This window comes from Mangifera indica, chromosome 1 (genome assembly GCF_011075055.1).
Source record: "Mangifera indica cultivar Alphonso chromosome 1, CATAS_Mindica_2.1, whole genome shotgun sequence".
In the NCBI taxonomy this organism is placed as follows: Eukaryota; Viridiplantae; Streptophyta; class Magnoliopsida; order Sapindales; family Anacardiaceae; genus Mangifera; species Mangifera indica.
Window position 1 is genome coordinate 26,969,515 of NC_058137.1, and position 25,399 is coordinate 26,994,913.

The following is a 25,399-nucleotide window of genomic DNA, read 5'->3' on the forward strand; positions in this document are numbered from 1 at the left end:
ACAGTTTGAAGAATTTTAATATTAAACTGAAATTATGAAAGCTTCACGTCAAAGCATATAAATTTATGCTTAAGATTTACAAAGCATCTATGATTTCATGAAGATTTACAAACCAACAGTTTGAAGAGTGTATTTAGTGTTTTTTTTTTTTTATTAAATGATAAAAAAATGGATTTTATATCAACCAATCTTACATGATTGAATCTCTTTTACAGGCGACTACTAATTTAATTATATAAACAAGGAGATTCATATATTCCAAGTAAGATTTATTCACTGGAAAAAAATATTATATAAAATTATATTTTCACATATTAGAAAGCAACTTATACCTAATTATATTACATTTAGGTCCCATGATATTTCATTTTCTGTTGTTACGTCATAATCTCGTTTTTATTCCTTGATCTAGTGGAGTGGATTCTAAAATGTGTAAATTAGATTCAAATTATATAATAATATATCACCAGAATAATATCTAAACTAATGTCTTAATTAGTTATAACTATCAAAGATGCATCACTACAAAGGATAATCTTAAGTGATCAAGATATAGAGACGTACAAGGTGAGGACAGGTTCAAATCATAAGACATTTTAATTAAAGAGTAATTCACATTTTCCCATCCAAGGTTTAGTCTAACAACACTTTTACACCCCTAGTTGAGATAAATTAATAAAATTATATGTACATATTTTTTGTATATACTTTAGATATACTAATAATATATCATCATATGAGTAGATGATTTTAAATTTAACATAAAATAATATCAAATCACATAATGATAAATTATTTGTATACTAAAATTGAATACTAAAAATATATGTACATAATATTACTCAAGATAAATAACATTTTTCCATCCAAAATTATGTAAAAAACCTCTTATTTATATATATTTTTTTCACTTTTACCATTTTTTCTCTTTTTCTATAGATAGGAGAATATTTACCGTGTAATCATATATTAAAAGATAAATTATAACTTTTAAAAATATGAGAACCTTTTTTTAAAATTTTAAAATATCAATATACCTTTAATAATTTTAAAAATGATAATTGTTATACCCATAAAAAATTAAACATAATATAATAAATTATAAATATAAATATTATATTATAACTATTAAAATCATAAATAATTTCAAAATATCGGAGAATGGAAAAAACATCAAAGCTTAATTTGTACGTCTTTAAACCTTTTGAGGATGAAAATTTTCATGTTTATATTGTTTAAATACAATAGAAAATTGTTGTTGTTTTTTGTAAAGAACTGGATGGATATTAATATCAAGTAAAAAAAAGAGAAAAAATCAGTTCCTTTAGTGTACTGATTTTCAACATTGTTGTTGTTTCAACATGTTTGTGTCAAGTCAAGTTAGGCGACAGATGGCGTGTATGATCCATAACATACACATTAAATACAGGTAAGAAAAAAAAAAAGTACATAAATTATAAAAAAATTCTTAAAATTTATATATAAAAAAAATATAGAAGGTGTATATTGGATTTATTATAACACATCGTCAATAATACGTTTATGAAAATATGACAATATCATAAAAAGTTTTAGTATTTTTCACGAATCTCCTATTAAAAATTAATATAATATTCAAATATAAAATATATAATTAACTATTAAACTTAATATAATATAATACATTATCCAAATTTTTATACAATAAGTAATATACCAGTCAATTGAGAAAAAAACAAATTAATCAATTTATATTCAAATTTTAAATAAGAGTGAATCTTTGTACAAACTATAGAAGAGAAAAATGTAAAATTAGAGTTAGGAATTAAAAAATAAATATTGTTGGGTTTTTTTAAATATCAATGATATTTTCACAAATAATTGAGAATTGAAGAGATAATTTTATAATTTAAATTTAGCCAAAAATTTAAAAATACAATAAATATAAAATATAACATATAATTCATGTTTAATGTACTTAATACACGAATAATAAAGAAATGTGAATAATATGTGTATTTATTAATTAGGGTTTGAGATTGAGTATGATGTTTTTTAAGTATTCTCGAGTTTGCTACGTGAGCTTGAAAATTTATATATGACCCACACTAGCCTTTAAAAGCATGGTTTTAAAATCCGAAGAGAATTGGCCGAAACAACAATAGTTTTGGTGACAATCCAATGATTCTACTTTTAATTATAATTTTATTGAAAAAAATTGTATCGAATCGTAGATGAATGATCAATTTAACTACAATTACCTAAATACTATGAGATTTCGAGAGTGAGTGTTGAAAGTAAGGATATATAGAGGCGGTCATAGATGATGAGACCAATACAAAATGAAGCTGTTTGAGGGTGAGAAAGGCACAACAACAGTTGGAAATGACCACTCTTAAGAAAATCTAATCGTGGTCCTTATACAAAATGAATATGACATACTCACTTTTATGTATGTACCAGTTTAACCCTTTAGTAAAATAATAAGACAAAATCACCCTTATATAATTTATTTATAAAAAAATGATTATTTTATTTAATAACCAGAGTTTAAAAACAATGTGCAGTACGATGCAGAGACAATAATAGTATGCATGTTGTCCACATTGTTATATAATATGTGGTCATTAAAGGATTGGGTAGAATAATATGTGGTTGAATGCACACAAATCAATCTTGTTAATAATTTTATAATTATTAATATCTTTTAAATCTTTGTAATATATTTAAAGGAATTATATTAAAATTTAATTATCAACAATTTGCAGAATTTTAATGTTGAACTGAAATTATGATAGCTTCACGCCAAAGCATATAAATTTATCCTTACATCTATGATTTTATGAAAATGTTCTGCTGGAGAGTATTTAGTATTTTTTTTTAAATGTAATATTATGTATATTTCTTTTGGATATATAATTATTTATATACTATTATGTGTTATTATATAATTGTATGTTATTTTATCTTTAATTTAAAATTTATTTATTAGAAAAAAATATCAAATAAAACTATATTTTCACATATTAGAAAACAACGTTATACCTAATCATATAACACTTAGGTCCCATGATGTTTCATGTTCTTTCTACTTCATTTTCAGTTGTTATGTCATAATCTCAGTCTTTATCTCTTAGTACAATGGATTGGATTCCATGTTTGATCTGGCTCAGATCAAATCTAATTCTGTTTAAGTCTGATTTTGGTTTATTATTTGTTAACATTGGAAGCCTATTGTGATGTAAATTGGGCAGGTGATTTGGGGGATAAAAAATCAACAAGTGGATACTACATTTCCTTGGGAGGAAACTTGATTAAGTGGAGCTCTAAAAAATACAAAGTTGTTGTCTTTCTTCCATTGAATATGAGTATGTATAGAGCCTTGAGTTAGACAACTAGGAATGAATTTGAACCGAATTGAGTTTAAATATGATATAGTTCAGATTCAATTTGAGTTTGACCTGGTAAGCACTGACTTCAACTTAAGCTTGTTAAACTTGATGAAATAGGTAATCAGGATCAGGCTCGGTTGTCAGAATAAGAGCCTAAGATTGGCTCAAAAATATGTGAAACAAGACAGATGATTTTGAGCTAAGCTTGGACTTGCCTAAATTTGTTCAGGTTCGATTTTTAAGCCAATCTCGAGCTTGGATTTGGGTTTGCCCAAACTTTTTCATGTTTGATCATTCAGGCTTGATTTTTTTGGCTTTAGTTCATGGTATGTACTGTCGTCGACACCCAAATTAAAATTCTAAATTTCTGCAATAAAAATGTAGTCAAGGAAATCAGAGATCGTTCACTCGAAGAGTTTTAATTATTACGTCATCACCAATCAATCAAAACAAGGAAATAAAAGGGGGGTTTTGAGTTTAATACAAATTATAATGAAAAACAATAAATAAATAACTCGCCCGTAAACCATCATGACACAAGGGAACGGAAAGCGCAATAGCAACCCATAAACTTTACTAAACTAATAAGGGCATTCCATTGATAACGATAGAAACAACGATCCACAGAAGCCATTCAAACCAAGCTTGATAGGATAAGAAAGATGGGCATAGAAGCTGTTTAGCTCATTATCGAGATACGGGCCTCTTCTTCGAATTTGCCTCAAGCTCGTGCGCAACAAGCCATTCTCTTACAGCAGAAGTACATTATGACTTTCTATTTAAAGAAAAGAAAGACCTGAACACGATTCCGTAACACAGCTAGGCGTAAGGCCAACTACTAGCTATAGTGAAGTAATCTAAGAAGAATAAATCAATTTAACAAATCTTGATCTACGGTCATATCCACTATTAGAATTACGATTGATCATCGATATCAAAAATATCAAATTAATTACTCAAATATTCGTTGCGGTATTAATTATCTGTCATTCCTTATGATTAGTTAACCAAAAACATGTATTCCAATTAACCCTTATTGATTAATAATTCGAATACAATCGCAAATTTAATTAAACAATAGCATTACGAATTAGAAAGACTAACGAAGCAAGACAACACAAACGTACGACGTTACATTTAATTCAGTTGATTATTTTCCTAGGATTTACAGTTTCTGATGCAGCAAACGATAAACCTAGTTGCCACTTCGATTAGATTGATTGAACAATTACGGATTCAACACCTAAACTAGTAGTAGATTATATTAATTGATAAACTAATCGTGCGTCTTAGCAATCAACCAACACAACTACGAAAAATAATTCAGAAAGATAATCAATACTCAAATAATTAAAAAGATGTATTAAAGAACAAAAATAAATCTCACAATCATTATAGTTTCATGGTTTCAGATCCCTTCAACCAAGAGAAAAAATATTTAGCCACTGTAAACCATATTTAGCTCTTTAATCCTCCAAGTACAATGATGAATTTTTCCCACAAAATAAAAATAAAAGTATATATATTGTCTCCCTACTAAAATTTGAAAAATAAAAGTCAATCATAATCTCTTAATCCAATCAAGCAAAAGTGATACATATCTTCCCAAAAAGAAAGGAAAAGATATATATTTTAATGAATATCCTTCCTCCAAAAATATTCTTCCTTATCTATCTCAATTAATCATGTTTTCCAATTAATAATTATCCCTTTTTTAGACAGCAAATCTTGACATTTTGTGGACTTTTTCAACTGATTTAGACATCCAGATTTAATTTTCAAATTTTGCTTTCGCCATTTCACATGCCCACACCTAGTCAGCATCACAGATTTTTGTTGATTTGTAAATCTGCTTCAGTTTTAGACTTCTTGGCCCAACTTACTTCAAAAAATATTCAAAGCTTCCTAAGTGCAAAAGATAAATAATTCCATTAGATTGAATTAAATTTTCACACAACATAAGGGAATTAGAACTCAAAATAATAACAATTAATGGCAAGGTGAGTTGACAAGACACCACATTTATATTGTTGAACACTATACTAATGTTCGTATAGCTGACTCAAAGTGCTGTGGAGCATGCTCTGCTCAGCTCTGTTTCTTATTTATTATAATTTTTTTCCCCAAAAATGCTCAAGTCAGCTGTACTGTTGAATATAGCTTGAAATATACTTGGTAGAGGGTAGGAAGGTCCAAAGCCCATCAATTGCGGTGTAATCATGGTCAATGTAATGCTCACTCATTATGGTTAACTATAAGTTTTAGACAGAAACACATGATATGTTAGATGAATTTGGATAGTGGTAATGCCACAGTGGCTGGAATGTATAAGATACTGCCAAGAGTAAAAAGTTGTGTATGATTTAAGGTTGCCATTCCTCATTTTCAAAAATCTTCCATACCTTTCTTTCCATTTTCACCCAGAAAAAATGTGTCCTTCAAATAAAATATCTGATTCTGTGCCTGGGCGCACGGCATCAGTAGGAAGTGAAAATTCTGAACCTCAAGTTAGCAAAGTGAGAGTACAACTTTCACAATTCCCTATTGGGGAAAAAAAAAAAAGAAAATGAAATCATATTAAAGTGACAGGTGGCTCATAATTTCTCAATTTTCTTGCAGAATGTTTGTTTAAAACCTGTACCGATATGCAAAGATTAATTCACTCCATCCTTGTTAGGCACCTTTTTATTTTCTTCTATCACTGTTTAATGTCCATTTTTGTCAATCTGTTCATTTTATAATATGTTGATCCCATGCTGTTATGGTAACACATATGGATAGTCTTTGATTCTTGAAATATGTTAGGCAAGGGGAAGAAAGTGATTAATGTTATAGAGACCATTTCGTTGTCTTCCTATTCCTTTTCACTTCTGAATATTCGCTTGGATCCTCTGATTAATATTTTGAATATCATCAAATATTTTTTTCTGAGGGCTGATCAGGGTTCTTATTCAAGCAAATATAATGATGTTGTGACTTACCCAAAAAAAAAAAAATGTATATAATGATGTTGTGTCATCTTGTACAGGCTAGCCGGACTCTTATTGAAAATGCCTTTTTTTCTTAATCTTAAGCTTATTTTTACTTTACGTTATCTACTTTGGATAATATAATTACCTAGTTTTCTAATTTCAGTAATATCGTTATATCCTTAAGCCAAAAAATAAAATTAATGCATTTGATTAGCTCATTGTTGATGTTGAAGTTGTTTTTCTTATTTACAATTGTTTCTGGGAAATGATTTCTCTCTGTCTTTTGTAGTTTTTGGATGGGTGGGTTATATTTGCAGAATATGCAAGACCTAGAGCGCCACCAACGCCTCCTTCTGACAATATGTCTTCTCAATATGGCCACAACATGTCTTCCCCAAATGGCCGACAGTGACTTATACATTCACAAAACAAGCTGGTAATCCTTTACACTGGCCTTCGTCAGTGAGCACTATTTATGAATGGTTTTCTGATTTCTGTTGGTTGGCCTTCCATCGATGGAAACCATGCACTTTGGGGGAACATCAGCTTAATAAGTGAACTGTGTAATGAATTCAGAAATATATTGATTTGAACTCATCCATGTTGTCATTGTTAAGGATAAGACTCTCCTAATTTGTTATAATTTTATTGGACTGTAACTTGCCCTCACCAAACTGAACCGAAAACTAGCTATGCATAATGGATGGATTTATATATGGATCATTTAAGATGAAAAGTGTATCATCTAGGAAAAGAAAAACCTAGAGTGATGTTTTTATGATGAATGTGGGGAAACTTTTGAGATGAAGGTAGAGCCAAATAGCATCTGTGTTAGTGTTAGATATAGTCCAAAAAAGAGAAAAAGGAAAATTTATAAGCTGATTAGCAAACAATGGTGAATCCTGAAGAAAGAGGACCACAGAAGCATTCCTTATGTTCCCATCAGTCAACTTCTTGAAAATCAATTTCTTCTTCAGCAGCACCATCAGATTTGATTCATTCAGTTGTAGTTATGTCCACGCCACGACATGTTCAGATGAGTAGACACTGCATATTTACTGCATATTTTCCAGGTGGGTCTGGAACCACCAAAATCATGGACAAATTCTCTGTATACCAGATGCCCTGCCATGGAAGCTACTCAACAATTCTTAACTCAGAAAGTGACTCAACACTGGATATTTTAGTGCCATCACATATGTCAAGGCAAACAAATTGTTATGATAAAAAAAATAAAAATAAAAACTAATTGCGTCTTCGTTTTTCAGCAGCTTAGTAGCTCGCATTTGGCCTTTGATTGGTTGTTTTCTTGATAAGTCGAAAGAATTTTCCAGAGAAAAACGCATCTGTCAACAGACTCTCGTTTGGTGGTGGGGACAAATTTATTATTGCCTGCCGTTTTAAGAAAAGATTTGCAGTATTCTCTCAGCCACCTTTATTTTACTGGCTTTGAAAATTATTATTATTATTTTTTTGTCAAGAGAAAGATACTTGTAAAGTTGTATTATAAATTTATGTTACAAGTTAAATTGATATTTGATATTATTTTTATACAAGTTAAAATTTATTTCTAATTATTAAAACAATTCTCAGTACTATAAATATATTATACATGATGAGTATAATGAATATAAATAAATTGTTATGTTATCTTAGGAAAAAAGAAAATCAATAAGCCAAATTTAATATTTTCTATATTATAATTGAATTGTGTGGGCCAAACTGAGTTTGTCGAGAAAAAATTAGATAAATGTAAGATTGACTTTATATAATTAATTTATCACACAAATAAAATTTTGTATTAGCAGTATACACAAAACTTATGGTTGAAAATTCTTTAAAATTAGAAAAAATAATTAAATTTCCATGTCACATGTATATTTATAAAATAAGATAAGTAAACATAAGAAGCAATTATTCAATTTCATGAAATAGAGACTTACATTTAAAATATTGATATGATTTTATATAATTTCTTAAAAACAATTTGTTTGAAAGTTCAATAAAGGACTATTTCCCATCTAAGTTTTAATGTCAAAATAAATACACATATATGAGGTTTGAAAAACTCAAAATCTCACCTATACACTAACTTATGTTAAAATTTTATGTTACAGATAAAAATAAAATCACCATTTTATCAGTAATATTAAAAATATATAAATTTCATTAAGTTTTTCCCTCAAGATTTTAAGAATTAACAATTTCATTTATACCTAAATTTTTTAATTTTGAAAAGTAACATTTATCCCTTTCAAAACTTAAGGTTTATTGCTTGCCCTCTTCGGCCACTAGATCTAGCCATTGACCACATTTCTTTTGCTTGAAGACACATTGACCATAATCTCTCACCCTTTATAGTGTGCCACAAATATGCGTCTTTATTAATTTTAAGCAAATTGATGAAGATGTGTTGATTTGGATGAATTGACAAAACCTCGTTATTTTGTTGATTTTAGACACTTTTTCTTTCGTCAGAGAGATAATGGTTGGTATGTGAGTTAAAACATCATTACTGATAGTTAAAGTAAAGTTATTAATTTTTAAAACTCAATGAGTAAAACTTAATAAAATTTATATTTTTATAATATTATTGATAAAATAACGATTTTATTTTTATTTCTAACAAAATTTTTTAATAAAAATTAACTTATAAATGTTTATTTATATTGGCATTAAAATTTAGATGAAAGATAGTCCTTTGGCCTTTTGTTTGTAATTAAGAGACCTTAACGATAACATTAGGACTTGTTAATTTCAAAATTAAATTCTATTCACAATTGACTAATAATTAATGAGACTTTTCAAACAACTATAAAGTCAACTAGATATATCCTAAAATATTAATTATAACACCGGCCCAGCAATGGGAATACTACAAATATTTTAGATTTTTTTTTTTAATGTTGAAAAAATGATATAAAAAATTATGATTTTGAAAAAGGTAAATCTCCAGTGGAAACACAAGTAGAGTAAAACTTGAGTATCCTAGCTGTCAATTGGACCACTGGGCCCGCAGTCAAATCGGCCCATTTGAGTATCCTAATTTTGTAATAATTCCGAAAATTCAGGGCAAATCTTATCCACTACTTCTACCTCTATAAATGATAAATAAAATCCAGGTAACTGCCACTTATCGTCCACACGACTACAACAATGGAGAACTGAGAAATTTCTCTTCACTTGTTATTTCTCACCACGTGCGGCAGTTGTAAACATGAGGTTCTTGTTGGAGCTAGTGTCGTGTTGTGGATCACCCGAGGCAGAAGGCGCCAGTCCCGTGGCGAAGCTAGTCGAGCCGAGAGATGAGGAAACGAGGTCGTTGATGCGCCGGAGCTACCAGCGTAAGAGACGCGGCCGATCTGGAGGTTCATCGACGGAGGAATGGAGGCCGTCGTTGTGTTCAATTTCTGAAGATTTTGTGATGGACAGGACCAAAAGTGAAAGAGAGAGAAGCTGCAAAAGGAAGAACGGTGGATCGCTGCGAGACAAAGCTCGCTTTCGTAGCTGTAGCCGAGATTTCGGGTAAATTGTTCATCATCCAATATTTCCATTGGATAAACAAGTTAAAACGATGTCGTAGCCTATGAATTGATAACTGTTAATTGTTTTGTGATGTGATTCGATCATTTGTTTATAATTGGATTAAAAAGTATTTTAAAATATATGTTGAGTGTTAGCAGGACACGGATTTGTACGGGATTGATTTTGAGCTCTTTAAATTGAAAGCTTTTAAGAACGAATAGGATTGTGTAGTAGAAATAATCTTTTCTTGATAATTTTCTAATTTGTGGTTCTTCATTTGATTGATTTATTCATTTTTATGTGCAATTGCAGGCAAAATTCAGGGCCATCCATCATTCCAGCATTCTCTGCAACCCCGTTCATGTTCTGATGGCTAGAAAATTACCATGTAGGACAATAAGTTCTGTAAATTATTATTATTTTGTGTTCTTCAAATAGGGCGATCTCTTAATTGAATCAAGAGTGTACTTTCTATTAGAAGTTTAGTTCTTCACCCAGTTAAATTGTAAATTGTTCCTCTTATGTATATATTTATTTTATATTACTATTCTCAAACAATATATTGTGCTAGTGAGGCTAAATAATTAGGAAGTCATGAAGACTGACTAGGAGAAATTGTTATAAAAAATAATAAAAGAGATTGGATATAGAATTACATGTTCAGAATGAGGTGCGATAAGGGTAAATTTGTTTTGGCGATGAGGAATTTATCTGAGGATTGGTGAATTAAATCACACAAAAAGACACTTCCACTATTTGTAGATAAAGAAAAATTTTGATCTTAATATGTCATAATATTTTTTTATACATGAATTATTTTTTTTGCTATTACATTTTTTTTTTGGTCAAAATGCTACCTCTTAAGGTAGTTTATTTTTATTATTGCTTGTTTGTAAAACACTGTAGATTGGCACGCAGCATAATTATTGAATTTATACAACTAAACTTTCAGAGCTGTACGGGGTCTACGAGCAATGAAGCAACATGGTCTTTGGTCAAATAAGAATTGACGTAGCAGTCATCATCTTTGTAAAGAAGGTCTATTACACGTGATAAATTAAGAATGCGATCAAGCAGAGGCACTGGAGCAGCAGTTGGTTTAAGGAAAGCTTCATTTATGTCTTTCCATGCATTTGCAATTTGCTCACGAAACACTTTAATCGTCTCTTCTTCTGAAACACCATGTTCCTTCATGTGACATTCAATTGCTGAGGCAACATGGCCTCTCTTTTGCTCATCCTATATATACCATTTAACAAAAACTTAACACACTTATATATTGGGCATATTTCTGAGTTAATTAATGAATTTAGTTCAGCACATACCTTGTGTCCAACTATGTCATCCATGAGTCTGCAAATTATTGAGGCAGCCTTCAAAACCTTAGGGTAGCTGAATAGCCATTCAAAGGCTTCTTTAGTTGCAACATCTCCCATTTCTACAAAAGATGTTGTGGGTAACAATTGGTACCCACTGGTAACCAATGCTACACTCATGTACTCATCTAGTGTTGGAAAATAATTTTCATTACATCATTTGGCTTCAGTGTGATAATTTCTAACTATACTCTTCATCTGTCAAACCAAAATCCAATTTGACATCATTAGTAAGTAATAGGTACCGAGAATCTTATTTTTGTTTTAAACTACAATAATTGAAGTTTTGAAATGAAAGCATCACCGCCTCTTTTGCAAAATCAAGACAGTATAATTTTCCTTAATTTGCCATTTCTAGTTCAATTTCGCCGTAAATATCAAAGAAGTTCTTATAACATAGTTTCATGTAGTCAGGCAAAAATTCTATGACACTCATATCCCACTTGAAAAAAAAAAGAAGATAATAATAAATTTTGGGTTTGAGAGGACTAAAGGTCATTGAGAGTATGAATCATATTACCTCTCAATTGCTAAGGTCAATAGCTCAAGTTCATCAATGGTACCATACACATCATAGATGTCATCGATAATGGAAGTAATGGAGATTACTTTGGTTAAAAGTCTTCTACCCTTTAAATATTCTGGCTCAAAATACACTCCCAATGTCCAGAAGTAACACTCAACAATTCTGTCTCTTGCAAAAGGTAGCTTCTGCGCAAAGTTTAAATCCTTCCACCACCTAATCGTAACATTATTAGATAGTTCAGTAGAATGATAAAATGCATGAAATAAATCATATGGTTAATTTTATAATAACTTACTTAGTAATTACACTGAGTTCCTTCTGATGCAACTTCTGTAATATGCTAAAATCTAACTTTGCAAAAGTTAATATAACTTCATTGTGGGAAGCTTCTTCGTGATAGATGTTCATGTAATATCTTGCCTCCAGCCTAGGTAAGCTCTTGCGAAGAGGTCGAGTTAAGGCATGCTTAATTTGCCCTGCAAGATGAGAGCTGGGTTGAGTTGCTACCCAGGACTCAAGCTGATTCGTAGTGAAAGCAAGGGCTTCATCCAGTATCGTTTCTCCATGAATTCTGAGATGTGAGGCTTCGTAAAAGCTTAACATTCCTCGAACATCTTCTGTAAGAGATTCCTTAAAGCTCCCATTATTGTCCTTGAACTTGTTGAACACATCTGCTCATTCACCCACAGCCCAACACATCTAAATAACATACTATTCAAAGAAATTTGAAAAAAAAAAAATGCTGAGAAAGAACTTATAAAATATACCGCATGGGATTTTATAGCCATGTTGTCTAAGCAATCGAAATCTAAGAGAGATGGAGTATAACTCATCAGTGCCATCTCCCAAGTCAGTTTCATCGCGAGCCTTATAGACTTCTTCTAAGATTTCCCTGATCTCACTTTCAAAATGATAAGACACCCCTAAGCGTTGGATTGGATTAACCAACTCAAGTTTTTGCTCAGGCTTATTTGCGTCATCCCTTAGCATGCTTATAATTTCCTCCTTCAGCTTCAGCAGTTCTGCGTTATCATCAGTATCCTGAACAAGCAAAATAGATTGGTGAGAAGATATGTAGGACATAATTCTTATATTTTGATTAGTTAAGCAGCTTATCACTCCAGTTTGCAAATTAGAAGAAACAATTAATTTACCACAGAATCACTAGCATATGAGAGAAAATGATGCCCCCAAATGCTAGGATGATAATTTGCCGATCGACGTTTAGTTTCTTGCTTGGCATTATTTTCGACCGAAGAAGGAACGGCTGAGAGTTGTGAAGACATTTTAATTTATTTCAAGAAAAAAGGGATAAATGACGTAGAATGCTTAATTGAGATCTGTTTAAAGAGATGGTATGAGTTTACAGAGCCTGCAAAATGATGCTATATATAGACATAGCCCGGAGCAAAAGAAGCATGAAAACTCACAACAAAATAATTCATAACAAATTTTTTGAATAGATATCATTATATAATTGAATGATTTTAAATTAATAATAAAGTAATATTTAATTACATAATATCAAAATTAATGTGTCTTAATTAGTTATAATTACCAAAGATGCATCGGTACGAAAGATAGTATTAAATGACTAAAACATAGACACGTGCAAGGTGAGAATACGTTCAAATTATAAGTATTTTAATTAAAGAATAATTTACATTTTCCCAAAGTATTGAATGACCGACACATAGAGACGTCTAGGGTTAGAATAGGTTCAAATGATTACATAATATAATTAAAGAGTAATTTACATTTTCCCACCTAAGGTTTAGTCTCACAACAGTTCCACCCTTAGTTAAGATAAATTAATAAAACTATATGTATCTATTTTTTATATCTAGTTTAGGTATACAAATAATATATTATTATATAACTGGATAATTTTAAATTAAAGATAAAGTAATATCTAATCACATGATAACATATTATTTGTATACTAAAATTATATATAAAAAGTATGTGTATATAGTATTGCTCAAGATAAATAATACTTTCTCATCCAAAATTATGTAAAAAACCTCTTATTTCTATTTTTTTTCACTTTCATAATTTCTTTTACTCTTCCTATAAGTAGGGGTGTATTTATCATAAAATCATATATTAAAAGATAAATAATAATTTTTGAAAATAATGTGAACTTTTTGAAAATTTTAAAAATTACTGTACCATTAATAATTTTCTTGTTTTAAAACCTTTTTGAGGATGAAATTTTCTTGTTTATAATGTTTTAAATATGGTAGAAAATTGTTGTTGTCCTTTTTAAATAGTCGGTGGATGGTAATAGCAAATTATTGATTTTGTCAAGTTGGGCGACAAAATCAATGTCAAACACAATGCTGTATATCTCCATGACGTCGGGCTGCTGTATAGATTTTGCCCTGTATGGATAATCTCTCTTTCGGCAATTAATTCACATGAGTTTGAGGTTGAGTGTGATGTTTCTCTGCTATTCTCGAGCTATGTTATATGAGCTTGAAATGACCGACATTAGCCTTTTAGAAGTCATGGTTTTAAAATTCAAAGAGAACTGGCCGAAACGATTACGGTTGTGGTGACAATTCAATGACTCTATTTTTAATTATGATTTAATTGAAAAAGTTGTATTGAATTATAAGTAAATTATTATTTTAACTATAATTACCTAAATATTATACAAGATTTTGAGAGTGAGTGTTGGAAATGAGAATACATAAAAAGTGATCAGAAATAATGAGATCTACACAAAATAAAATTATTTGAATGTAAGAAAAATACAATAACAATTAAAAATGAGGATAATAATATAGGAGAAACGTTCATAAAAAGTTAAAAAGATTAATGTCAATAGAAACTATAAGACAAAAGATGAACGATGGAGAGAAAAATAATAATAATATCCACTCATTTGCAGATAGAGTTTTTTCTATCTCTCATAGAAAAATTTGGTCCTTATACAAAATGAATATGACAAAATCACCTTTATATAATTCATCTTAAAAAAAAAAAAATAGTTTGCATGTTGTCCACATGTGTTGATAATGTACACAACGTTGTTATATAATATGTGGCCATCAATGGGTTGGGTAAGAGAATTTGCGGTTGAAAGCATATTAATAATAATTTTATAATTATTAATATCTTTTAAATCTTTGTATATATATATATATATATATATATATATATATATATATATATATAAAGGAATTATATTAAAATTTAATTATCAACAGTTTGAAGAATTTTAACATTGAGCTGAAATTATGAAAGCTTCACGTCAAAGCAAATAAATTTATGCTTAAGATTTAAAAATCATCTATGATTTCATGAAAATGTCCTGCTGGAGCGTATTTAGTGTTTTTTTTTTAAATGATAAAAGAATGGATTTTATATTAAGCAATCTTACTAATTAAATTATATAAACAAGGAGATTCATATATTCCATGTAAGATTTATTCATTGAAAAAAATCAGATAAAACTATATTTTCATATATTAGAAAACAATGTTACATCTGATCATATTATACTTGGATCCCATGATGTTTCATTTTATTTTTTTATTTTCTGTTGTTATGTCATAATCTCGTCTTTATATCTTGGTTCAGTGGAGTGGATTTCATATTTGATTAGATCTAATTTTTATTTAATTTAATTCTAATTAAGTTTGATTTTGGTTTGTTATTTGTTAACATTGGAAGCCTATTGTGATGTAAATTGGACAAGTGATTTGGGGGATAAAAAGTCAACAAGTGAATACGACATTTCCTTGGGAGGAAACTTGATCAAGTGGAGCTCTAAAAAATACGAATTTGTTGTTCTTTCTTCCATTGAATATGAGTATGTATAGAGCCTTCAGTCAGATAATTAGGGATGAATTCAAATCGAATTAAGTTTAAATATAGTATAATTCGAATTCAACTTGATTTTGATTGGGCGAGCTCTAGCTTTGATTCGAGCTCGTTAAGCCTAATGAAATGGGTGACAGGATCAGACTCGGTGGTCAAAATAGGAGCTCGAGATTGGCTCATAAATACATGAAACAAGACAGACAATTCTGAGCTTAGCTTGGTCTTGCCTGAATTTGTTTAGGCTTGCTTTTTGAGCCAATCTCAGTTTGAGTTAGGATTTGCCCAAACTTTTTCATGTTTGATTATTCAAGCTCAGTTTTTTTGGCTTGGGTTCACCCGAACTTTTCAAATTTGGTTCTTCGGGCTCGCCCAAACCTAGTTCAATTCGAATTTCAGGTTTTCAAGTTCGGTTTGCATTTAGGGTTTGGTCTAGATTTCACTTTCTATACAATAACAAATACAACCTTTAGATATCTTTTATCCTTCACAATTTGCACATATTCAATAACTAATATACCTCTTAACAGGTAGGAAAATAAATTTGTGAAAAATTTGGAGATCTTCTCAAGTCTCAACGCTTCTTTGCTTCCCATTCAGCTTCCAAAATCTATTTGGTTCTTCAAGAATCTTTGTTGGAAGACGTAAGAATATAAGCTTATAAATATAAAGATGAATTTGAACCAAACTCGTAAGAGCTCAAAAACAAGCTCAATTTAAATGAATCCAAAAACGAGCTTACCAAACACAACTCTGTGCCAAAGCCTAAGCTATCATATATAGGAGAACCTAAGCCCGAGCTCGAGCTTACATGTAAGGTTGGATTCCATAAATTGGTTTTCTCCTTAACTCTTGAAAAACCTTCTCCAATTTCTTGGCTTTGACCTCCACAACACAATCGTAATATTTAATTCAGTTCGAATCTAATTCTAAGTAAACAGAGGTTAATATCTTTAGGAGCTCAACATATATTAAAAACATTTAATATATCTTTAAACAATAATTCTTTCGACCATAAGACCATTAATTAATCTAGCATCTAGAAAGATGATTATGTGATTAAAGGTAATGCCCTTGCGTATTTAATTTATAATCATCAACCAAACCATCAAAAATGATTTTCCTCAGAACGCACAGGATTGTACTGTAGAAATACTTCTACTAGAAAATTTTCCTATTTGTGGCTCTTCATCTGACTGATTATCTATTTTTATGTGCAATTGCAGGCAAAATTCAGGGCCATCCATTATTCCAGCATTCTCTGCAACTCCATTCATGTTCTGATGGCTAAAAATCTACCATGTAGGATAATAAGTTCTGTAAATTAGCTTTTTTTTTTTTTTGTTCTCGTCAAATAGGGCAATCTCTTAATTGAATCAAAGTTCAATTTCTATTAGAAGTTTAGATATTCACCCAATTAGATTGTAAATTGTTACTCTTATGTATATATTTATTTTATATTACTATTCTCAAACAATATTTGATGCTAGTAAGGCTAAATAATTAGAAAGTCATAAAGACTGATTAGTAGAAATTGTTATAAAAAATAAGCAACATGTCCAATAGTGAATGGATTTTGTTTTACTGTAGGCCGGCCTAAAATCTTTCTTTGGAGCAACAAGAGTACAACCCAAGCTGATTAAATGAGTGGCTTGATTTTGTTATGCATAGCGCATCTAAAATGGAATGAACTATCGGGAGTCGGGACAGTAGTAACCTTGTATTGTATGTTAAATAACATTGCATTCCTCTCTTTGGTCAAGCACCTTCTGCTTCTCTTTCCTCCATTCCGGCTATTGTGTCATACAGTTTAAAAAGATGGGAGCTTAATATTTCATTCAAGGTTGGAGGCAAGTTAGTCTCAAATTCACATTCCGCCACATAAAATTTTCTCAGGATGGTTGGGATCCAAAATAAATTCAGAATTTGTCTGAGTTTGAAAGCAAGTCAGTGTCAATTTTTGGAGTTAGATTAATTTTGAATTGTAGGCAATAGAGATACGAATTAAGTTATATTTTCTTGGGTTGGCCTGGCTTTTCTGACTCCAATGGAACAAGTTTATTTTTATTATTGCTTGCTTGTAAACACAATAGATTGGCCACAACATAATCGACGATTTTATACAACTAAACTTTCAGTGCTTTATGAGGTCTCCAAGCAATGAAACAACACGGTCTTTGGTCAAATAAGAATCGGTGTAGCAGTCATCATCTTTGTAAAGAAGGTCTATTACACGTGAAAAATTAAGAATAAGATCAAACAAAGGCACTGGCGCAGCAGTTTGTTTTGGGGAAGCTTCATTTATATCTTTCCATGCACGTGCGATTTGCTCACGAAACACTTTAATCGTCTCTTCTTCTGAAACGCCATGTTCCTTCATGTGACATTCAATTGCTGAGGCAACATGACCTCTCCTTTGCTCATGCTATATATACCATTTAACAAGAACTTACACACTTATATGTTGATCATATTTCTGAGTTAATTAATGAATTTAGTTCAGCACAAACTTTGTGTCTAACTATGTCATCCATGTGTCCGCAAATTATTGAGGCAGCCTTCAAAACCCTATTCAAAGGCTTCTGTGGTTGCAACGTCTCCCATTTCTACAAAAGATGTTGTGGGTAACAGTTGGTGTGCATTGGTAACCAATGCTACACTCGTGTATTCATCCAGTGTTGGAATATAATTTTCATGGCACTATTTGACTTCAGTATGATAATTTCTAACTTCATCTGTCAAATCAAGATTCAATTTGAAATTGTTAACACATACTAAAAATCTTACACATGTTTTAAATTGTAATAATTTATGAAGTCTTGAAATGAAAACATCATTGCCTCTTTTACAAAATCAAATCGGTATAATTTTTCTTGGCTTACCATTTCTCGTTCAATTTCACTGTAAATATAAAAAAGGGTCGTATAATTTTGTTTCATGTAATGAGATAGTTGATCTATAGCACTCATATCCCACCTAAAAAAAAAAAAAATAATGATAAATTTTGAGTTTGGGAAGACTAAAGGTCATTTAGAGTCAGAAAGATATTACCTATCAATTGCTGAGATCAATAGCTCAAGTTCATCAATGGTACCATATACATCATAGATGTCATCGGTGATGGAAGTAATGGAGATTACTTTGGTTAAAAGTCTTCAACCCGTTAAATATTCTTGCTCAAAATACACTCCCAACATCCAGAAATAGCACTCAACAATTCTTGTATAGTTGTATTATAAATTTATGTTACAAGTTAAATTAATATTTGTTATTTTTATATTAGTATTTTAAAATCTTCCTAATCAAACTTGAGAGAATTGATTGCCATTTGCGACAATTAAACAGATAAATGTCTATCCTCCTAAATATAATTATCATATCAGTGTTTATATAATCAAGTATTGATTCTATGAAAAGATAAATTAAAGTTAACTTAAGATTGAACTGATTAATATGATGGTCGAATTATTAAAATAAATATTAAAAATAATATTTAGAACAATTTTATTTAATCATTAAATATAAAATATGGATTACATTTCTTTGAAAATAAATTTGGTTTTTTGACAAATATATTAATTTTTTATGAGTAGTGTTTTATATATAAACAATAATATATTATTTTGTGATTAAATAGTTTTAAATTAAAAATAAAATAATATTTAATGATATAATATTATATCAATATTTATCCATATGATTTTATTATTTTTTATTTGAGTAGAAAAAAAAAAGAAGAGAACATACTATTTCGTCTAGTGGCATTTCTTAAATTATATCATGATTGAGACCCGTTGCCAATAATTATGTCATCTAATTGTATCAACTATACATAGAATCATGAACCAACCCTATTCAGTTTGGATTATCCCTATGATTGGATTGACTTTTAGTCAAACCAATAACAATTCTCAGTACTATAAGTATATTATACATTATGAGTAAAATGAATATAAATAAATTGTTATGTTATCTTATGATAAACAAATTTTAAGAAAAAAATTTTAGATAAATCAAATTTAATATTTTCTATATTATAATTAAATTGTGTGGACTCCACCAAACAAAGTTTCAATTAAGAGATCTTAATTAATGATCAAAATTAAATTCTATTGACAATTGACTAATAATTAATGAGACTTTTCAAACAACTACAAAGTCAACTAGATATATCCTAAAATATTAATTATAACGCCGGCCAACAATGGAACTACTACGAATATTTTAGATTTTTTCTTAATGTTGAAAAAATGACATAAAAAGATAAAATAAAAAATTGTGGTTTTGAAAAAGGTAAATCTCTAGTGGAAACTCGAGTAGAACTTGAGTATCCTAGCTGTCAGAGATGGATCCACTTGGCCCACAGTCAAATCGACCCATTTCAATATCCTAATTTTGTAATAATTCAAAAATTCAGTGCAAATCTAATCTACTTTTTGTACCTTTATAAATAATAAAATTGCCACATATCATCCGCACGACTACAAAAATGGAGAACTGAGAAATTTCTCTTCACTTGTTATTTTCCCACCACATGCAACAGTTGTAAACATGAGGTTCTTGTTGGACTTAGTGTCATGTTGTGGATCACCCGAGGCAGAAGGTGTCAATCCTATGGCAAAGCAAGTCAAGCTGAGAAGGGAGGAAACGAGGTCACTATTGCACTGGAGTGATGCCGCCAATGAACTAACAAGAACCATAGAAGGGGATAAGAGAGATGACAAGATTCAAAATATAGAGAAGAAGAGAAACAAAGGATTCTTGCAACTGAATAACTGTTTTCATTTCTTCCCACTTGTACAATATATGAGCGCCAAAATTGGCTGGCTAATTTCGTCCAAAACGCAATGTATTTACATGTGTAATACAATAATACAACGTCCATTATTTTCAATACAAAAACAACATCATAACACCTTGCTTTATTAATACTCTGTTACCTTTTACTCTAACCAACTTCTTGTTCAATAGTCAGCTTCTTGTTCAATTTATATCAACTACCCCTCCCCTTAATATCCTTGTCCTCAAGGGAAAAAGAGGGAAACTACTGATGAATGGAATCAGCATATTCCCAAGTTGCTGATGTAGGGGTTTCATGCTGCCAGTGAATAAGCAATTTGACAGCTTGGGCAACACCTTTGCACACTAGTTTTCGATCCAAAATGGCCAAGGGATACCTCTGAAGCTGGTAAAGGGGTAGTAATGTAGGTGAAACCAATAATCTATAATATGCAGGCGACAAAAGTGACACATGAAAAATGTCATAGATCATAACATCTGCTGGAAGTTAAAGGTGATATGCAACCTTGTCGATAACCTCTTTGACTGGGAATGGACCAAAGTATTTAGGTTGCATTTTCAAGTTACCTAAATGCATGAAACTTTGGCAATAGGGCTGTAACCACACATAAACTAAATCACTAACTTGGAAGTTGCAATCAAATCTCTTTTTGTCGGTAAAAACCTTCATTCTCTGTTGTGCCTTCTGCAAATTGCGTTTGAGTATAGCAATGGTGGCTTTTCTTGTCTAGAGCATAGTGTCAACTTTAGTAAAGAAAAAATCATGAGGGAAATAAGGAATGTGAATAGGTGCAACATAGCCACACTAGGCTTCAAAGGATGTCATCTTAATACTCAAGTGATAATTGGTTTTATATCAGTATTCTGCTAATGGAAACCAAGTAAACCATGTGTGAGGCAGCTCTCTAGCCATTTACCGTAAATAACTCTCTAGGCAGTGGTTAACAACTTCAGATTGGCCGTTAGATTGTGGATAGTATGTAGCCGAATATTGGACATCAAAAACTTGCAATTTGAATAATTCATGCCAAAAGTTACGTAAGAATGTTGACCCTTGGTCACTCACAATGCTATTTGGGTTGCCATGCAACTTGCAAATATTTTCTATGACTAGTTAAACAAAATCATGCATAGAAAAAAAAGTGTCGAAGAGCCATGAAGTGTGTAAACTTTGTTAGTCAATTTACCACCACCAAGATGACAGACTTTCCATTTAATTCTAGATGACCTTTTATGAAGTCCATTGTTAAGTTAGTGATGACTCCTGCAGCTGTTAGTAAGGGTTGTAAAAGTTGTAACATTGTCATATTTTTGGGTTTGTATTGTTGGCACACTACACATCTTCTAATGTAGTTACGAACTGACTTCTACATTCTTTTCTAATACCCAATTGAAGACATCATTTTCATGGTAGCCATAACACCCGAGTAGCCTCTACTGGAGAATCATGAAACAATTGCAACAAAGTCTACTATAATTGAGGGTTACTGGCAATGACAAGTTTCCCTTTCCTTCTTAATTGATTATTGATCCAATCATACCCCCATAAGTTCCTTGATTGCTCTATTTTGTAGCTATGATAGCCTACAATTTTTGATCATGTTGCCAACCTTCTTGGATTTTTGTCATCATGTTTGTTGTGCAGGAATGACAACCCTTTGATTAAGCAAGTGCTTCAAACTTTGGTGGTTAGTCCTAATTACATAGTGTTGATTTCTCAAGTAATTCCCCATTTTCGAAAAGCAAAGAGTATTGCTAGCATTTCCTTTTCATGAACAAAGAGAAATTGGTTTTGTAGAAAGAGCATTTTGCTTATATAAGCAATTGGATGACCTCTTTGCACGAGAGTTGTACCAATGCCTCCACTTGATATGTCAGTTTCAATCTGAAAGGTGTCATTGAAGTTTGGTAAAGCCAAGATAGGTGTTAAACATAAGCAATGCTTAAGCTTCTCAAAAGCTTCCTGTGTTTCCATAAGCCACCTAAACAAATCCTTCTTAAGTAGATTAGTGAGAGGCTGAGCAATCTGTCCATAATTCCTTATAAATCTATGGTAATATCTTGACAATCCAAGGAACCCTGATAGCTGCTTCAGTGTCTTGGGAATTGGCCAACCCTTCATCGCCTGAACTTTCTATAAATAAGTTGTAACACCTTATTGACTTATAACATAGCCAAGATATTCAACCTTTAATGCTCCAAAGGAACATTTAGACTTCTTGGCATAAAGTTGATGATCCAAAGGAAGCTACAAAACTATTTCTAAGGTTGCAAATGAGAATCTTTATCTTGCTATAAACAAGAATATCATCAAAGAAAACTAACACAAATTTTTGCAAGTATGGTTTGAAAACACAATTCATAATGTTTTGGAAAGTAGATAGTGCATTTGTAAGTTTGAAAGGCATTACTGAGAACTTGTAATAGGCCTCATGTGTGTTTGAAAACTGTCTTGTTGATCAAAAAAAGGTGCACTCGAATTTGCTAATACCCTAATCGAAGATCTATCTTCGAAAAAATAGTAACACCTCATAACTCATCCAACAACTCTTCTATTAATGGAATGAGATACCTATCTTTTACGGTTACTTGGTTTAGTGCCCCATAATCTATGCGCATTCCTAACGTGTTATCTTTCTTCTTCACCAACACTATGGGCCTGACATATAGGTTACAACTTTTTTTGATGACTCTAGATTCTAACATTTCCTTGATTAATTTTTCTATCACATCTTTCTACAACCCTCTATATCTATATGGCCTTAGGTTACTAGGTTAGACACCTTTCTTCAAAATTATTTTATGATCTTGTAACTTGGATGAAGGCAATTCTTTTGGTACTTCAAAGACAACCGCATACTTCTCTAGTAAGCTTTCTATTTGTGGCCATGTATGTTGCATCATTGCATCCAAAACCTGCAACTCATATAGCTGACCAACTGCCTTGTTGAATGGATGCCAGTTGTGGTTGTTTGCCAAGGAGTTTGCTTAGGTGTTCCTTTTCAATTACACTAACCATTTCATTGCTTTCCCCTTGTAGTAAATATGGTCTACTATCAATGAAATACTTCATTGTTAAAGACTCGAAATTCTAGGTGATATCACCTAACTTAGCCAGCCATTGAGTACTCAAAATCAAATCATAACTCTCTAATGGCAGTGTGTATGCATCCACCTTATTCAGCTAACCCTACACCCTTATTTCCAAACCCTTACAATAGCTTTTACACTGTAAATCTTTCCCATTTGCCACTGTTACTCTCATGCCATCAACCTTCTGCATTCAGTATCCCAATCTATAAGTTGTTTGTTGACTCAAAAAATTATGAGTGTTATCGAAATCCACCAAAATATGCACTCTATTTCTACCATGCATTCTAGTAAGTCTCATGGTTTAAAGATTGGATGAACCTTGTAACATCTGCAATGATAGTTGCATAAGTCCATGCTCCTCCTTTTCATAGTTGTCCCCATAATTAACACTCACTGATTCTGTCACATCACCATAATTCTCTATACCCTCACCTCCTTCTGTTTCCATATGCAGTTGAATTACATAGACTTGATTCTGACACTTATGACCAGGGCCAACTTTTTCATCACACCAAAAGACCCTTAGCTTTTTTTTCGTCAAACACCTTACTAGTAGCTAGTTTAGATGGCAATGCTTGTGACGGTTTTGGGATATTAGGAGTCAGTAATAAACCAGCAGAATTATTGGGTTTAATTTGAGGATTACCAGTAGTTGCAGCTGTTGTTCCAAGCTTTGGCCCTCATGGAAATTGAGGAATTCTTGTAACAGGCTTTGATTGCTTCTTAATGGCTACAATTGTAATTTCCCGCAACTTTGCTAGAGTGTAAGCTTTCGTTAAAGATTTTGGCTTGAACATTCTCATAGGCATCTGTAAGGAGTCTACCAAGCCCGAAAGGGAGAAGCTCAAAGCTTGATCTTCTTGGATTCTTGCTCACGGGCATAGGTCCTTGAATGCATCCACGTATTGCTTCAATGTACTAACTTGCTTCAAATGGCGGAGATCAACAAGTGAGTAGTCATGCTTATAGCTTCCAAACTGTGCCCTCAGAGCTGTAGAATATTTTTCCCACGCTATCACAAAACCATTCCTATTCTTAGTAAAACTTTGATGCCACTATATTTCCCTCCCCTCTAAATGCAATGCTGCTATCTTAATTCAATCAACATTTGGTGTTGCATCGACTTCGAAATAATACTCAACCTTCAAGATCAAATTATCAAAATCATCGCCATAAAATCTTGGGAAATGCAAGCGAGTTTGTTGTTCCCATTGCTGTCTCAATTCATGTCCACATCAAACAACTTCTTCATCTCCTCTGGTTGTTGCTTGCGACACTCCTTCGGTCTGCAGAACGCTAAGCTCGCTAATGAGCTGTTTAAGATCTTCCATTAATTGTTGCATTCGTTCTTGTGTTTCTTGTAATCGATTTTGTTGCCTAATCTCAACATCAGCAATAACCTGAGAAATCATTTGGGTGATTTCCCTTCTCAAGTCTTGATTACGAGTTTCCGCCATGGCCAGAATCAACTATTATACCAATGATGCCGCCAATGAACTAACAAGAACCACAAAAGGAGATAAGAGAGATAGCAAGATTCAGAATACAGAGAACAAGAGAAACAAAGGATTCTTGCAATTGAATAACTGTTTTCATTTCTTCCCACTTGTACAATATATGAGCGCCAAAATTGGCTAACTAATTTCGTCCAAAACATAGCGTATCTACATGTGTAATACGATGATGCAACGTCCATTATTTTCAATTAAAAAACAACACCGTAACACCTTACTTTATTACTACTGTGTTACCTTCTGCTCCAGCCAACTTCTTGTTCAATTTATATCATGGAGCTACTGGCAGAAGAGAGGCGACCGATCTGGAGGTTCATTGATGGAGGAATGGAGGCCGTCGTTGTGTTCAATTTAAGAAGATTTTGTGATGGACAGGACCAAAAGTGAAAGAGAG

General features: G+C 31.4%; 1 protein-coding gene and 2 pseudogenes across 1 annotated transcript; 1 reads left to right on the plus strand and 2 right to left on the minus strand.

Annotated features, from left to right (window-relative positions):
• The first annotated feature begins 9,458 nt into the window (after positions 1-9,458).
• Positions 9,459-10,426, plus strand: LOC123219121. The gene is made up of 2 exons (XM_044640875.1): positions 9,459-9,868; positions 10,181-10,426. Exons 1-2 carry the CDS (start codon positions 9,561-9,563, stop codon positions 10,236-10,238), a joined length of 366 nt encoding a protein of 121 aa, XP_044496810.1. The 5' UTR covers positions 9,459-9,560; the 3' UTR covers positions 10,239-10,426.
• Positions 10,427-10,775: 349 nt separating this feature from the next.
• Positions 10,776-13,168, minus strand: LOC123219094 (annotated as a pseudogene).
• A 4,564-nt stretch (positions 13,169-17,732) lies between these two features.
• Positions 17,733-18,483, minus strand: LOC123192463 (annotated as a pseudogene).
• Positions 18,484-25,399: the final 6,916 nt, after the last annotated feature.

Bases quoted from the DNA above. Each gene is read 5' to 3' on its own strand.
- LOC123219121 (XM_044640875.1), top strand. From the start codon at position 9,561: ATGAGGTTCTTGTTGGAGCTAGTGTCGTGTTGTGGATCACCCGAGGCA. The intron at 9,869-10,180 runs GTAAATTGTTCA...GTGCAATTGCAG, and splicing joins AGCTGTAGCCGAGATTTCGG to GCAAAATTCAGGGCCATCCA.